Here is a 16,136-nt window from a genome sequence, read left to right as displayed (position 1 = left end):
TCTCGTCGTGGTGTGTCGAGCCTCGTAACGATCACTTTATTTAAATTCGTTAATGCGCATATGTAACCCGCATAACTAGACAATTAAACACTAGAATTGAACATTATCCTTGCTCAAGAATGAATCAGGCTGTACATACATATGACAAAAGTTAACCATTAACATATCGAGTCTATTATATGCATGCCTCGGGAAGAATGTTTCCGTAATGCGCGATATAATATGTGTTTTGACACTTTTTAGATTTGTTAGGATTGTTGTGATGTAATAAGTCTGTGTGTACGTTTGTGTAATAAACATGTGGATATAATTAATTTTGGAAAACCTCTTTCAGATAAATCATGCGAAAAACTAACGGCAACATGTTTTACACATGTGACCTCGGCACAATAGGAATATTTTGTCGAATGGCGTTAGGAAAGAATAATTTGAGAAATATGAACGTTGACAAAGTGCTTTCAGTTATTTACGTTGGTTTTGTACTTTGCTGCGTAGTTGACAGAGTACTGAACTCCAACCGAAGGTTCTAAATCTTAAAATTTTAATTTCATTCATTAGATTGATTCATTATCAATAAAAATACGAGTAAAATCATATATATTAAATACCTTTACAGAATCATGACGTATATTGATATAGGTTTTCATTCCAAATTGACCTTTTTTCATTTGTAATTGATCCTTATTCATTATAAATTGACCCTTTTTAATATCAAATTAAACCTTTTTCATTTCAAATTGACATTGAAAAGGGGTCAATTTGAAATGAAAAAGGATCAATTTGGAATGAAAAACCTGTATATGTGTTCAATATATATTTTGTGTTTCAAATGAGATATCATATATATATATATATATATATATATATATATATATATATATATATATATATATATATATATATATATATATATATGTATATATATATATATATATATATATATATATATATATATATATATATATATATATATATATATATATATATATATAAATATATATTTTATCGCTATTCTGTGTGTCTCTGTGTGTATCTGCGATAACGATCACCATACTATAATAGTCATTTCGATTCAACATACATATGGGGAATAGCCTGTTCCTCTTGTATCCTGCTCGCGCACATTAAGTAAGGCTGTACGACAAAAAGAGAGAGAATTTCACCGCACGCCACTGGTACTCACAGCAAAAACACTGCCAATGTACGAATATAATAACGAAAGAAAAAAACTTCTATATATACTGTTTGCTACCAATTTTTCATCTAGGCAGAAAGTCTCTCTACAGCAGAAAGTCTCTCTACGGCAGAAAGACTCTACGGAGAAAGTCTCTGAGAATTGAAAATTTATTTAATTAATTAATTAATTAATTCTATTGAAAATTTATTTAAATATTTAGTTATTGAAAATTTATAAAAAAAATTTATATTGTTTATACCACTCTTTTTTCATATTAAACAATTAATTAAATATAAATTAAATTTATTTAAAAGATATTTGAAAAGATATTTGATTATGATCGAACATAATTATCACCGACACATTTCTTTTAATTTTAATTTTATTTAATAACTTAATATGCCATAACCCATGCGATGATATTTCATCGGGTACAACACTAGTATAATATAAAGCCCCAGACAAACATACAAACACTAGTTTTACATACATATATCTAGTGATTAAAAAAAATGATCTCAACTTTGATCTGAATATGTATGCATACGTTTAAAGTTTGTCATGACAAATCGCATGTGAGGTTGTGTAAAAGTATGATGACTGTTTCGGGTGGTTCGTAAGCTTTCGAATATTAGATCTTTTGAAAGTTTTCTGAATGCTAGGCAGATCGGTCGGAAAAACAGGTTCGAATCGGTTCGGTTGCAATTTGTTGAATGGCCGCTGTGCGCACAAAGGAAATCCTATTGACGAGGCATTTGAATGAATTCGCCTTTCTGGTCACAACACCATGTCTTCACGGTGCATTCGACACGTGAAATTTGCCCGCATATGCAAACGGTCACCCGTCGGACTTTGCATACGTAGTATGGTATCTACGCACTACTCCACTCGGACGGTCTAGTGAAAACTGTTTACGTTTAGATAACATTGAACTCGCGACACGTGTACCTGAAAATGATGTCTCGACCAATTATCTCACAGTGAGACGTTTTCTCTTTTTGCAACACAGTGAAAAGAAAATGTGCAACTTGTAATACTTAAAATTGGTTTCACAATGATGTGTATAATACCTATGCTTCACCTGTATGGAATAACACCTCGAATACTAACCTTTCCAAGCTCCAAGTAATACAAAATAAATCCCTAAAAATAATTTATAATACACCCATATATACTAACTTGACAAAAGTGCATGCCATATATAATATTCTGTTTGTTACAGACATTACTAACAAACTAACCAGTAGATTCTATGACAGAATCACTAATAACCATACTAACACACATGTGAAGAGTCTCGGTGATTACAACAAAATGTCTATACCCTTCAGGTATAAACACAGATTACCTAAACACAATCTGCTTTAGGTCATCGCCTTTAGAGAGTCTTTAATTAATATTATGTATTAGATGTAGTATGAGCATTTATAAGAATTGTAAATAGGTTTTTGAGCTCTTTTTCTTATTATGCTGTACATTAACATTAGAATAATATAATACTATGATTGATAACCAAATTAAATTAAATTGTAAAATAGAAAATGATCAGTAGCTATTAAAATAGATATAAGATGTATTATGAACGTAATTTCGTAATAATAAAAAGCATTTAAAAATCAAAAAAAAAAACAATGATGTGTCTTGTGTTTGTTTAATAACTGGACTCTTGTATGAAGCTATTATTAGTCTTCAAATCATAAATGAATACAAATATTATTAGTGCTGTACAAAGTACATAAACACATATCAATTAATATTCATAGAGACATTTATGGTCAAATTTATAAATTTGCAGCATTTTATACAATTCGAGATTGCTGAAAACTCGAGATTTTGCGGGAAAATGGGTAAGGTTGCCAATTTGTTGGCACCGTTTCATAGAAAATTAGATAAATTGGCAAACTTTGATAGGAAACGATCGACCTGGAGTCACAAATCCAAGGTCTGGCCAGCAGAAACCAGTGGGATTTGAACCCGTGACCACACTGTTCAAAGCATTATATGCTAAAGGTAGTTTGTTTGTTAATTGTTTTAATATACGTTTGTTTATGAGAAAAGTTATAGTACATTAGGTTAAATGTATTTCAATTTATTTACCAAGTTAATGTATTTCAAATTGAAATATTTTGGATCACAAATATAATCATAAACACGCGGTACATTTTTTTGTCATTTGGATTTTTAAGTAAAATAATAAGAATCTTGTGAAACTTAGACACATATTGTTGCGTGGGGTTGGGTGGAGGATCCAAGTAAAAGGCCAAAGTCGTGTCACAGCATTTATTGGTGATTAAGGAGATACACGCACTGGCAGTGCTCCGTCTAGAATGGCTTGGTACCGCCTTATAAAGGGCAGGTCTCTCAAGGCATCCAGTTACTTCCCCATTGTTTAGGCATGTACCCGGATATGTATTCCCACGACACCCAGTCACACGGTATCGGTCACTTCTGAGAAGGGACCAATAGCGGCCAATTCGGTAGCCATTGTTTAGCCTACATACATGCACTTAGTCTAAAGATAATCCTTGAAACCAATTATAACGGTCGCACAGTGTCAGGGATGCGCCTCGGTCTAATCCGATTGCACTTAACCGTCGGCTCTTTTTAGTATCCGTTACAATATTGTGCCCCAGTTGATTCTCTTGTTCAGTACTAACTGATAGCAATTTATTATTTCACTGATAATAATCATTAGTGTAATGTCTTAGTTCAAGTAGTCAATAACCACACAATAATCAATAAGCATAACACAGAATAGTCACAGAATTGCATTCAATTGAGTAAATTTCAATTCCAAGTACAAAATACTGTGTATAGTCCTTTTATGCAGTTAAAACGATCCTTTTTGGAGTACAATACAATTATGTATATATAAAAGATGACTGTTTTTCTTAAATAGAACATGTGAAGGGGAAAGTTTTATAAATACATATCCATATCAATATTTGTGACACATAAAAGCTAAACGTCTGGATTATTTACAGTCCTCAACACGTGTGGCCATTTATTATATTATACACACAATGTGTGAATAATATTTTTCATTTTTTCCCACCGGCCAGCTAGATATTTGTGCGACATATATAACAAATGTCGGAATAATTGTACGACACATTTCGAACGATCTTTCCTCATCCTGTGAAATATGGGTGAAAAACACTAAAACGTCGAGCCAATTTTATAATTTATTATATATAACGCCGACATCATCACCGATACAAGAAAGCGCCGTCTTGATTAAGTTTTCTTTCGAAATTTAATACTATTCATTATTTCAAATATTTGTAACACACAACTTCAGATATCGAACATGACATCGAAAATAAAAATATCCATTTTTTATATGAATTTTTTAATTTATTATTTATTTATGATTTTTAGAGGAATTTGCGTTGCGTTTTAAAATGCAAATGAAAGTACATAAGACTCATAATTGCAATTTGTTACACCAATAAGTGTGTATAATAGTCAACATAACCTATGAACATTTGCGTAACTGTCGATTTGAATTTGTAAGCCATCTGTCGGTGAAAGTTTTTTTGTTGAAAAATTTGGCCGTAACCTCATATTTGCCAAATTACAATAACAAGCCAACTATACTTTCTCATTTTTTTTTAGCAATAGTCATCGTGAATATTATTAATATAAACGAGAATCAAAAAAGAAAAACTCTCCTATATACCTCATTTTAGTAATTTTTTATACTAATACCGATTTTTTAATATTTTCATTGATTGACAAGTTCTAACATATATGAACCTATAAATATGTGGTTTCCATTGCTTAGAATTTTAAACTAGCGATAAAATTGTAAGGTAAATTAGCATATTCACAATTAATTTAGTTTGACTGTAGTTTTTCGACCGAAATTTTTGGCCACACTGAGAATTTCTTTCTACAGTTGGTCAACTGTAATGAAAAGTGTCCAATAATTATATACATCCATACATACATATGTATAACCTGGCCATCCGAATGAAATTCTATCGGTTAAAATAGATACATAAATTTTATAACCTTTGTTAATCATCATCTACAGCCGCTCACTGCTGGATGAAGTCCTCTCCAACACGCTCTCAGTCGTCTCCATCCATCTCACCCCACACATTTTCCCAATTTCGTCTACCCATCTTCTCTGCGGTCTTCCTTTTATCCTTTTGCATTATCTCGGGTACCATTCTAGCACTTCTTTTGACCACCTTTCAAATATCCACTACCCTTGTCACACTTCTCACCCACGTATTCCGTTTCCTGTCTTTCCTCGTTATGCCAAGCATACAACGTTGCACACTTCTTTGAGTGCATTGGCGTTCAATGTCCAAGTTTCACATCCATGCGTCATTATTGGCTAAAAACACTGATCGAAGATCTTCGTCTTTTGATTAAACTGCTTTCATTCATCCAAATGCACTCCATACTAAATCCTCATTTCATACGTCCCTTTATTTATCATGTGTTATAATTGTGTGAGTGGTAACATCATCATTTGATGGTCGTACCTCCTGCCCGCACAGTACTTTATCGAATGGCTCCTATTCCAAGAGCTATCCGACTTTTCAATGAAATCGTTGCTGCTGTGATATTTTCCACCTTGATGAGTGCAGATTATCGATATTATTTTATGCTATCTGTCTGGTAGCCTGCGCTCATCCTTATTTTCATAATTGAATGTGATGTATGAGCAGTGTTGGCCTTACACCCAATGGCGCCCTCGGGCAATTTTTTCTAAACATTCTCAGAAAATAATTTCGCCTTTAGCGCTCTAATCTAAAATTTTGTATGTCTTTTGGCGCTCTGATTTTAAATTTTAAAGTGCCTTTGGCGCATCGTGCGCTGCCCTAACTTACGCCGCCCCCCCCAGCCCCCTCCTAAAACCGGCACTGTGTATGAGTGGAATTTTGATCTTCTCTGTTAAATTTGGACCTCGCACTAATTAATCTCTGATTTATAATGACAGTTGGAAATTTCAACGAACTACAGCAAAATGGATTTCTTTGTTCGACATCGACTCATAGTTCAAAATAACTGCTTACATACATATATCGGTATCCAGAAAAAGCGATTATTTAACGTGATTTGTTTTAGAATGGAATGAACGACTCAACGTATCTGGACGACATTCGAAAAGCAGACTAGATTAAAAAAAAATAAAGGAGAACAGCACGTGCTATGGATCAATCGGCATTTCTTAATTATTTATCCCCATATATTTTTTCAGTCTCAGTAGGCCTAGTTTATTTGTTGCGGACTAGAATAAATTAGATAATTAATCAGCGTCACCAAAACTCGGCTAGTCGCGAAATGATTCATCGGGATTGATCCTGCCTTATTGTGTTTTTTTTATTTGCCATCATCACACTTCAAAAACTTTAAATTGAAACGAGTGGATGGATAGTCGACTATATATGTAGTAACGAACTGATTGATATCTTCACGCTTGATGATCTAGCGAGGAAGTGCATCAATTTGAACTTTAGATGTGTCGGTCTTGACCTTCGTTTAGTGTTCAAATCGCTCATTATTTAAGTTAACTGATATGGAATTGCATCGTGAATAATTAAAACGTTCCTGCACGAACTTATTTTAAAAATGACAATAAAAAGGGGGGACAACTTTTGTGACCGTTCGTCTTAATTTTATTCATAATTGGTTTGAGCGTATTTAAATCTTGATTAGAATGGAATTTCTGCAGTTTAATGTGGATTGATGCTGATGTATGTGTGTGTTTACAGGGCTACCGTTTTCATTGTAAACAAGTAGAATATGAGGTTGAGATTGTTTGAAAAGTTTTTTTAATAACTGAAACAAATTAATAGATTTTCATTTGAATGTTATACATGTCTTTCGTCGTTTCCGTTGGTATCGTGTTTTGTGTCTTTTATCACTTGAAAATAAATCGGAAGTATATTAAATATGTTATGCGTTCTGTAAGCGGATTATCATATTTTCTTTACATTATATAATCTAGTTTAATAAAATGCGTAAATTTTTAGGTTAAAAAACAAAAGAACTTAGTTAAAATATGCATGATAATTCAAATTTTGAAATATACAACTTTTTTTATTTTTTCTACATATGCAGTTTTGAGAAGTGATAAAAATACGGTGTCCAGTCGAAACCGCTCGGTAAATAAGCACCCCAACATAACCGCCCCGACATTACCGCGCAGTGACAAAACCGCGAGAAACATAACCAACCGCGTGGTGACAAAACCACCCCAGCAAAAAGCAGTAGGCGACAAAACCGCGCCAAAATATATGAAAAAATTCAAATATCAATTTCGACTTCGATTTGATTAATATAACTTTGTATTAATGTGCGCGCGCAGAATACGGGAGGAAAAGCATGTTCCTCTTGTTCCTGTTGTATCCTGCTCGCGCAAATTAATTGAATATGTACCGTTTACCATGCACCATTTTTTTTTTGATCTTTCGATTTTCGATCTTTGCCTTCCGATATTTGTGTTTTCTGTAATTTAACATTCTGTCTCGTCACTAAGACCCCAAAAATACATGTCTTAGAAGGTTCCCGGAAAGATGCACTAAATTGCACTGAATAGTAGCGCAGTTTCGAGATGTCCTAATTTCCAAAGGCGCGCAAAAAGAACTTACGTAATAGAATTTCACAAAGAAAGGTTAGCACCCTTGGATAACATAAAAATACCTCTTGACGTTTTTTTGTGAAATTCTATTGCGTTAGTTCTCCTTGAGCATCTTTGAAAGTTTGGATGTCTCGAGAGTGCAACTTAAAACATTGCTATAATTCCCATTTCCGCAAAATATTGCAATCCAGGGTAAGCATATATTCATTCAAAGAGGATGAGACAAACGAGCGAGAATACTTATGCTTAATATATAGTTGAATACATAGGTGACCGGAAAAATGGACTCGAGATAGTTGCACTCTCGAGACATCCAAACTTTCAAAGATGCTCAAGGAGAACGAGCGCAATAGAATCCCTCAAAAAACCGCCAAGAGGTATTTGTATGTTATCCGAGGGTGCTAAACTTTTTTGTGGAATTCCATTGTGTAAGTTCTTTTTGAGCACCTCTGGAAGTTATGACTAGTGGCCGGATCCACAGCGCGCCGTTTATTGTTCAATCGTTGTAAATGATATTGTTCAATTGTTGTAAAAGGTTGGCCCAACCTTTTTTTTGTACTCTAGCTTTGTAAATAGAGCCAAACCGCCCCGATTCCTGGAAAAAACACGTTGTCTATCCGAAGTCTAGTTATGACTTCTCGAAACTGCGCTACTATTCAGCGCAATTTAGTGCATCTTTCCGGGAACCACTTGAACAAATTAGTCCGTTCGTAAATTTGTTCTTTTGTGCACACTATAACTGGCCAGATTGATTCGTGTATGAAAAAAAATATCTACTTACATCAAGGACAATTCGTATAATATAAAATCAATCAAAAATGTCCAATCCTTCGAAAGACATATTTTACTCAAACATTTGAATACCCTATAGATATATATGTACATAAATACAATACATTGTATCATAATTATCATCATAAATGACTATGCAAAGTGATTTATATTATTTACTTTTAAAATTCCTCGACTATTCATACGTAGAAACGAACACGTTACGGACGAATGCTAACGACGTATTTCTTCAAAGGGCTTTTTCATCATCACACAACGAAAACGCTTAATTTTTCATCGTCTAGACGCAATCCAGACAAATCATCGGCTCTATAATAACTCTAAATAGAATCCGGATCTGTCCGAACAGAATCTGGTGGACCATGTTGCAAATCAATTACTATGGACTGCGAAGGTTACGAACGGATCGAGAAAAATGGTAGTTTTGTCTGAAAATCGACTCAAGTCTCTGATTAATCGAGTGATAAATTAAAACGTCAACAGAGACGACCCAACAGAGTCCCCATGGACAACACCATGTAATTATTAATAGCCCTCGGAGAACAACAACAACTGGCCAATTGTTATTTAAATAATTTACATACACACATAGACGAGTCACGAGCACATGTCTATGCGAACGGACGAATGTATATAATATTGTTATATTTTGTAAACAATGACTATAATAAGTGAGTGAGACATCTATTTTTATTGTATTTGGATGTTGTTTGTGCTTTACTGTGATTCTTTTTTCGTTCATCTCAGTCGTCGGTTGACCTTTCGATCTTTTTTTCGTGGCTCGTTTTATGATCATCCTTGCTCTATATTCTCACAGTTAACAAAATATTATAAAAACTGATTAGATGACGTTAACGTTTTTTGTATAAACACGATTTAGATTGGCGATGTTGATTTTTTTTTTTGCCAAAAATACGTTGTGTATATGAACGTAAATAGATTATTTTTTTATCGAAAAGGCGTACGCAAAAAGGGGCGTATTTTCTTCATTCGGAAAACGCCTCTATAAATATAGTCAACTAGTAGTTTTACTCGCACGGTATTTGTATTAAAAATCGCTTAAACATGGTTAATCTAATAGTAAACATTAGTTTGTATTTTTATTCCGGATCTGAAACAGGACTCCAGATTCGGAACTGTATAAGGAATTCGGCTCCGGAACTGAAAAAGGAATCTAGAACCGCAACTGAAAAGATAATTGAGCTATGGAACCGAAACAGGAATCCGTATCCGGAACCGAAAAAGGAATTGGGATCCGAAACTGTAAAAGGAATCCGTATCTGGATATGTAAAGGAATCCGGATTCTGACCTTTAAAAAAATCGGGATCCGGTACTGAAACAGGAATTGGGATCCGGAACTGAAACATAATTCAGACCTGGAACCGTAAAAGAAATCCGTATTTGGATATGCAAAGGAATCCGGAACTGGAACTGAAAAAAGAAGCCGGAAACGGAATTGAAAAAGAAATCCAGAACCGGAACTGAAAAAGGAGTTCGAATCTGGAAATGAAAAAATAATCGGAAACGGAACCGAAATCAAAAACGAAACTAATCGATATCGATACCGCCATATAAAATTAGTTTTTTTAAATAACGGCACGGAGTTTACCACCCAAACCTTACATATGTACACACTTTCGAAATTATATTGTTACGTACGCCGTGGATTAAGCGAATAGAATCCCAGAGACTGTGTGACCGTTCAAGGATTATCTGTTAACGGATTAACTTAGTGCTTGCACTTACTTCCAGGATTATATCTAGACTCTAAGTGCATATAGGCTAAACAATGGCCGTTATTAATCCTTTCTCAGAATTGACCTGTACCGTGGGACCGAACGTTGTGGGAAGACATATCCGTACGTGACCATAACAATAGGTAAACAAATTGGACGTCGAAGATGTCCTGAGGGATAGATCTCTCAGATCTATCCCTTATAAGGCGATACTTAAGCGATATCATGTATCTCCTTAATCATCAATAAATGCTGTGAAACGACTAAGGCCTTTTACTTGGATCCTCCACCCACCCCTACGCAACAATATATTAGATATTTACGGTGTCCAGTCAAAACCGCGAGAGAGATAACCACGTGGTGACATAATCGGGCACTGACAAAACCGTGCCAGTATACATATATGAAAAAAAATATATATCGATTTTGCGCTTTTTGCTGAACCGAGAGCTTTTTGCTGGGGCGATTTTGTCGTCGCGCGTTAATGTCGGGGCGCTTATTGACCGAGCAGAAAAGTCGGGGTACCGATATTTACAATTATTTGTCACCAATTACAACTCGAATTTATTTCCTATATAATTAAAACCGGCCTGATATAATTTTTAAAATAATAAGCTGAAAATACTGTATTGGTATTTGCGTATTGCCATGATTCCTAAATAGAATTTTACGATTGTTTGCTTCTGAATTTTACTAGGGTATAAAATACAATTCGTTCGATCAAGAATTAGTGCAGATGGAAGCGAATTGCATTTTGATTTATTGCAAATTGCAATTACATTACTATGTATACTAGTTTAATGATTTATGTTTATTTGGTTTATTTGCTATGTATATACAGTGTACCAAATTGGTATACAGTAAGTATACCGCTTATTTTTTTAAGTATTTTTGATAAGCAGACAATAATCAAGCAGTTAGTGACCAAATTTACTGGCCTAATCGTAATCGAACACGTATATAAAAAAAATACATTAAATAAATGTACATATAAAATAAAATATATATTTTATATTAATGGAAATTTATATTTTTTGGGGTATAATATTTTTTGCACGGCTGTATAATAAATTACACGACATTTGTCAAAACGACATAATGTTAAATTAACTTCTCCAAAATAGCTCGCACGACCTAATCGGGGTCCATCCGGCAAAAAAAACGTCAAATGGGTTGCCAGTAACAAAAAAAAAATGTTTCAGTGAAATCTTAACCAGTTACACTTTCACTGGGTATAGTTCAGTGAAATCATATCCAATTACATTATCACTGACCCCTATTAGTGAAATTATAATTTTTGACAGTTGGACAGTTATTTATTTAAGGTTAGGTTACGTTAGAGTTGGTTTTATTCATTTAAGATTAGGTTGTTAGGTTTGGTAATTATTTTTATTACTGGCAACACATTTGGCATTTAATTTGCCGGGCAGACCCTGATTGGGTCGTGCGAGGTATTTTAGAGAGGGGGCACTCTTTTTATTTGCAGGGCGAATGGTCATTTGCATATTATGTCTTGATACTGCTGGTTAGATTTGGGGGTATTTGTGACTGCAAATCGATCGTTTCTTATCAAGAGTTTGCCAATTTTATCTGATCATTGTTGAAACGGTTCCTCAAAATGGGCAAAAAATCATCTTTCCTGTATTCACAAATCTTCTGTATTTATTGTGTGTATAATTTGTAAAAATTATGTACAAAATTTAAATCCATAGATTTCTCAATGGATTAATTCTGTAATTAATTAATTAATTGTTATTTCGTGTTCTTCAGCTTCTGGAAATACAGTGATTTATGTAATAATAAAATGATGCACTGTTTGTAATTGATTGTCCGGGAAGGCGCATTGGGGTCTTCCTGTCAAGCCTTCCTGGTATATATCTATCTATCGGTGACACGACAACTCGTTCACAGATTTTCCGTAAACCGAGGATGCGCTCCAGGCATTACGTATACGGCCATCTCTTTCTCACCTCGTCTGTTCACCAAGATCTCGTTTACTATGCCATTTCGTATGCAGTCATCTCTTTCACAGACCGTCTGTTCACCGATGACGAATGTTCATTTGCATATTATGTCTTGATACTGCTGGTTAGATTTGGGGGTATTTGTGACTCCAAATCGATCGTTTCTTATCAGAATTTGCCAATTTTATCTGATCATTGTTGAAACGATTCCTCAAAATGGGCAAAAAATCATCTTTCCTGTTTGTCATAAATCTTCTGTATTTATTGTGTGTATAATTTGTAAAAATTATGTACAAATCTAAAATCCATAGATGTATCAGTGGATTAATTATGTAATTAATTGTTATTTCGTGTTCTTCAGCTTCTGGAAATACAGTGATTTATGTAATAATAAAATGATGCATTGTTTGTAATTGATTGTCCGGGAAGGCGCATTGGGGTCTTCCTGTCAAGCCTTTCTGGTATATATCTATCTATCGGTGACACGACAACTCGTTCACAGATTTTCCGTAAACCGAGGATGCGCTCCAGGCATTACGTGTACGGCCATCTCTTTCTCACCCCGTCTGTTCACCAAGATCTCGTTTACTATGCCATTACGCATGCAGCCATCTCTTTCACAGACCGTCTGTTATCGGTGAACAGACGGTCTGTGAAAGAGATGGCTGCATACGTAATGGCATAGTAAACGAGATCTTGGTGAACAGACGGGGTGAGAAAGAGATGGCCGTATAGTTAATGCCTGGAGCGTATCCTCGGTTTACGGAAAATCTGTGAACGAGTTGTCAGGTAACCCTATCTATCTATGTAAATACGGATATCAAAAAGATATATAAAAATTCAGTCAAAATATTTCATCAAGGTACATATGTATATATGTATGAGGAGTTTCCTCTCGAATTCAGGACTACATTGAATAAAATTCCCTACGAGATGGCGAAGATGCTGAAGCGTTTTACGGTGACAAAAAAAAAAGTATGTATGCAACGGCGTCATCGTCGTCGTCGTACGTCGTCGTCGACATCGTCACACGTATTCAAAAATATGATAATGAATGTAAATGCTAATGTTTAATTTATCCAAATTGAGTAAGCGTACGCGGGACACGCGCGCATGCGTGTATATGGAAACATCTTCACGTACGAGTATCTGTATGTAAGTGAGATTTTTCCATCTCGATAATGGTGGCCGATTCACGTAGATGGTTTTTCCTCAAAAGAAAACGAGCGGGAAAGCTTTGTCTGTTATAATAAATAATGGCCGGACGTAACGCGGACGATTTGCAAATACCCACATTGGTATGCACATATGTGTCTACACATGTACATGTAAGTTACGTAGACAATTAAATTTACAGTGGGTTTTATGGAGGTGTTTATGGGTGTTGTAAACGAAAAGGTAGATTACATTCTTGACCGTTGGTGTATAGTGAAATATAAAGTATTTCAAATATATTTTTTTTAATTATGGATTAAATACAAGCAAAGTACAATACAATGAGGATAAAGGTACAATACAATAAGTGCTACAGGGCTCTCTTCGAATTACCGAGAAGGGTATGTTTATTTTTTTTGAGATAAGAAGAAATGAAAAATTCAGAAGCAATGGTAGGTACGGAATATTCGATACCTTTAACTACATGCAAACATGCAATTATTTTAATAATAATAATATTAACTTTTTTATTCCAAATGATAGGGAGAATAGTGCATTCACCATCGTCCGTATAAATAATGGGTCTACGTGTCGAGCCAGAATGTTAAATTACAGAAAACACAAATATCGGAAGGCAAAGATCGAAAATCGAAAGATCAAAAAAAAGGGTGCATGGTAAACGGTACATACTCACTTAATTTGCGCGAGCAGGGTACAACACGAACAAGAGGAACATACTTTTTCTCACGTATTCTGCGCGCGCACATTAATACGGGAGGAAAAGCCTGTTCCTCTTGTTCCTGTTGTATCCTGCTCGCGCAAATTTAGTGAGTATGTACCGTTTACCATGCACCCTTTTTTTATCTTTCGACTTAAGATCTTTCGATTTTCGATCTTTGCCTTCCGATATTTGTGTTTCCTGTAATTTAACATTCTGGCTCGTCACGGACACCGATAAATAATATATAGTTAAAAATAAATAAAATAATATTGAATAATAATAAAAAATAAATAAATATATAAATAATAATAATAATGTAGCGTATGCTAAAAAGAGCCGCCGTTATAATTGGTTTCGAGGATTATCTCCAGGTTTAAGTGCAAGTCGGCTAACAATGAGATACCCCCGAATGCACTTGGCGGTGGTAACGGCACTCGGTCGCATTCCCGTGGAGTTCTTAGAACTGCCAACGCGAAAAGCGTGGGACTGCATATCCGAGTACGTGACTAAACAATGAGGAAGTAACCGGACGTCGGAGATGCCCTGAGCGACCTGTCCTTTATAAGAAGGTACTTCGACCATATCAAGACATTCTGGACGGAGCACTGCCAGTGTGTGTATCTGCTTAATCATCAATACGACTTTGGTCTTTTAATTGGATCCTCCACCCACCTCTACGCAACAATAATATTAAGGGCTCAAAATATTAGACGTATTAGGCTAAAACTACAACAACCATACAGCTTTATGGCGGTCTCGCGACCTTCATTAAGTTTAATTTTTGCCTTTTGTCGGCATTTACTTTATATTTCGTTAAAGTTCGGCGCTTTTTTACTATTGTAAAAAATAGATTTTCAATTGTTTTCATTGCAATCGGTAACAAAAATATTATTTTATAATTTTGTAAAAATAAGGCTCTTGCAAAAAACTTTTTTTTATTTGTTAATGTTGCGCGCATGTGACATTGATGTCTAATTATGAATATGCTTTAATTTTTATTGGATGTAAAATATAATATATAAGAATTTACTTTTTTCCTGTACAGCAATGTAGTATGTCGGCGCGGCATTGTCGTGCATGGTTTTATCGGGGTGCCATAAAAAATATTATAAACTTGAACACATTGATAAAATGTGAATAAGTTTCAAAGTTAAAAACATATATTTTTTTAAATATACCAGTCGATATTATTTCTTATAGAAACTCAGTATGGTTGAAATTATTTTAGTACATATAAATATAATTGAATCGCCTAAAGGTACTGTCGCCCTTATTATGTATAAATATATATTTAAATTGCTTGGCGTTTCTCAGGCAAGCTAAATTTTAAAAATAAATTAAATTATAACGACTACGACCTTAGTTATACATAGCAATAGTATACATAGGTTTTTGAGTTCTTATTCCTATTATGCTGTACATTAACATTAGAATAATATAATACTATGATTACTAACCAAATTAAAATAAATTGTAAAATAGAAAATGATCAGTAGATCAGTAGCTATTAAAATAGATATAAGATTTATTGTGAACATAATTTCGTAATAATAAAAAGCATTTGAAAATCAAAAAAAAAAAAATATAGCAATACGCGGAAGGGCATACCAAATTCGGCGATCCCTGATTGAAAACCGAAGATTTTCCCAAAAAATTTTATATATACTAAACTAGCATAATAGCCTGGCGTCGCCTGGGTGAATGAATGTCGAAGAAAATACTTCAAAAAGGTCTCAAACCCCTTTCAAAAACCGTTAAAGTTCTAAGTTGGAGTATACAGTGAGGTTTTACATACATACATAAATAAATTATACATTAATTCAAAACCGTAGATTTTATACGAAAAAAAACAGATATATTTACACAATAGATCAGGTATATAATACATATTACTTACAGAGGTTTTTTATTGTTTTTTTCTGATTCGGAACACTCGTGTCTACGTTCATGTTCACGATTCACGTACTGACTGATTTTTTGAAATCTTTG

At 34.2% G+C, this 16,136-nt stretch overlaps 1 protein-coding gene across 2 annotated transcripts in view; it reads right to left on the bottom strand.

Annotated features, from left to right (window-relative positions):
* Positions 1-16,136, bottom strand: part of LOC143918095 (organic cation transporter protein-like) — a 69,004-nt gene that overhangs the window by 16,745 nt on the left and 36,123 nt on the right. The window contains exon 1 of one of the 2 annotated variants that reach the window (XM_077439799.1): positions 16,045-16,118. The exons of the other annotated variant lie outside the window; for it this stretch is intronic. Within the exon in view, the coding sequence (XP_077295925.1) occupies positions 16,045-16,096 (52 nt within the window). The 5' untranslated portion in view covers positions 16,097-16,118. Of the gene's footprint in view, positions 1-16,044; positions 16,119-16,136 lie in introns of those variants that run through there. 2 annotated transcript variants of the gene reach the window in all.

Source organism: Arctopsyche grandis, chromosome 10 (assembly GCF_051622035.1).
Source record: "Arctopsyche grandis isolate Sample6627 chromosome 10, ASM5162203v2, whole genome shotgun sequence".
Taxonomy (NCBI): Eukaryota; Metazoa; Arthropoda; class Insecta; order Trichoptera; family Hydropsychidae; genus Arctopsyche; species Arctopsyche grandis.
The sequence above is the reverse complement of the archived record's forward strand: the minus strand, read 5'-3'. Positions and strand labels throughout refer to the sequence as shown.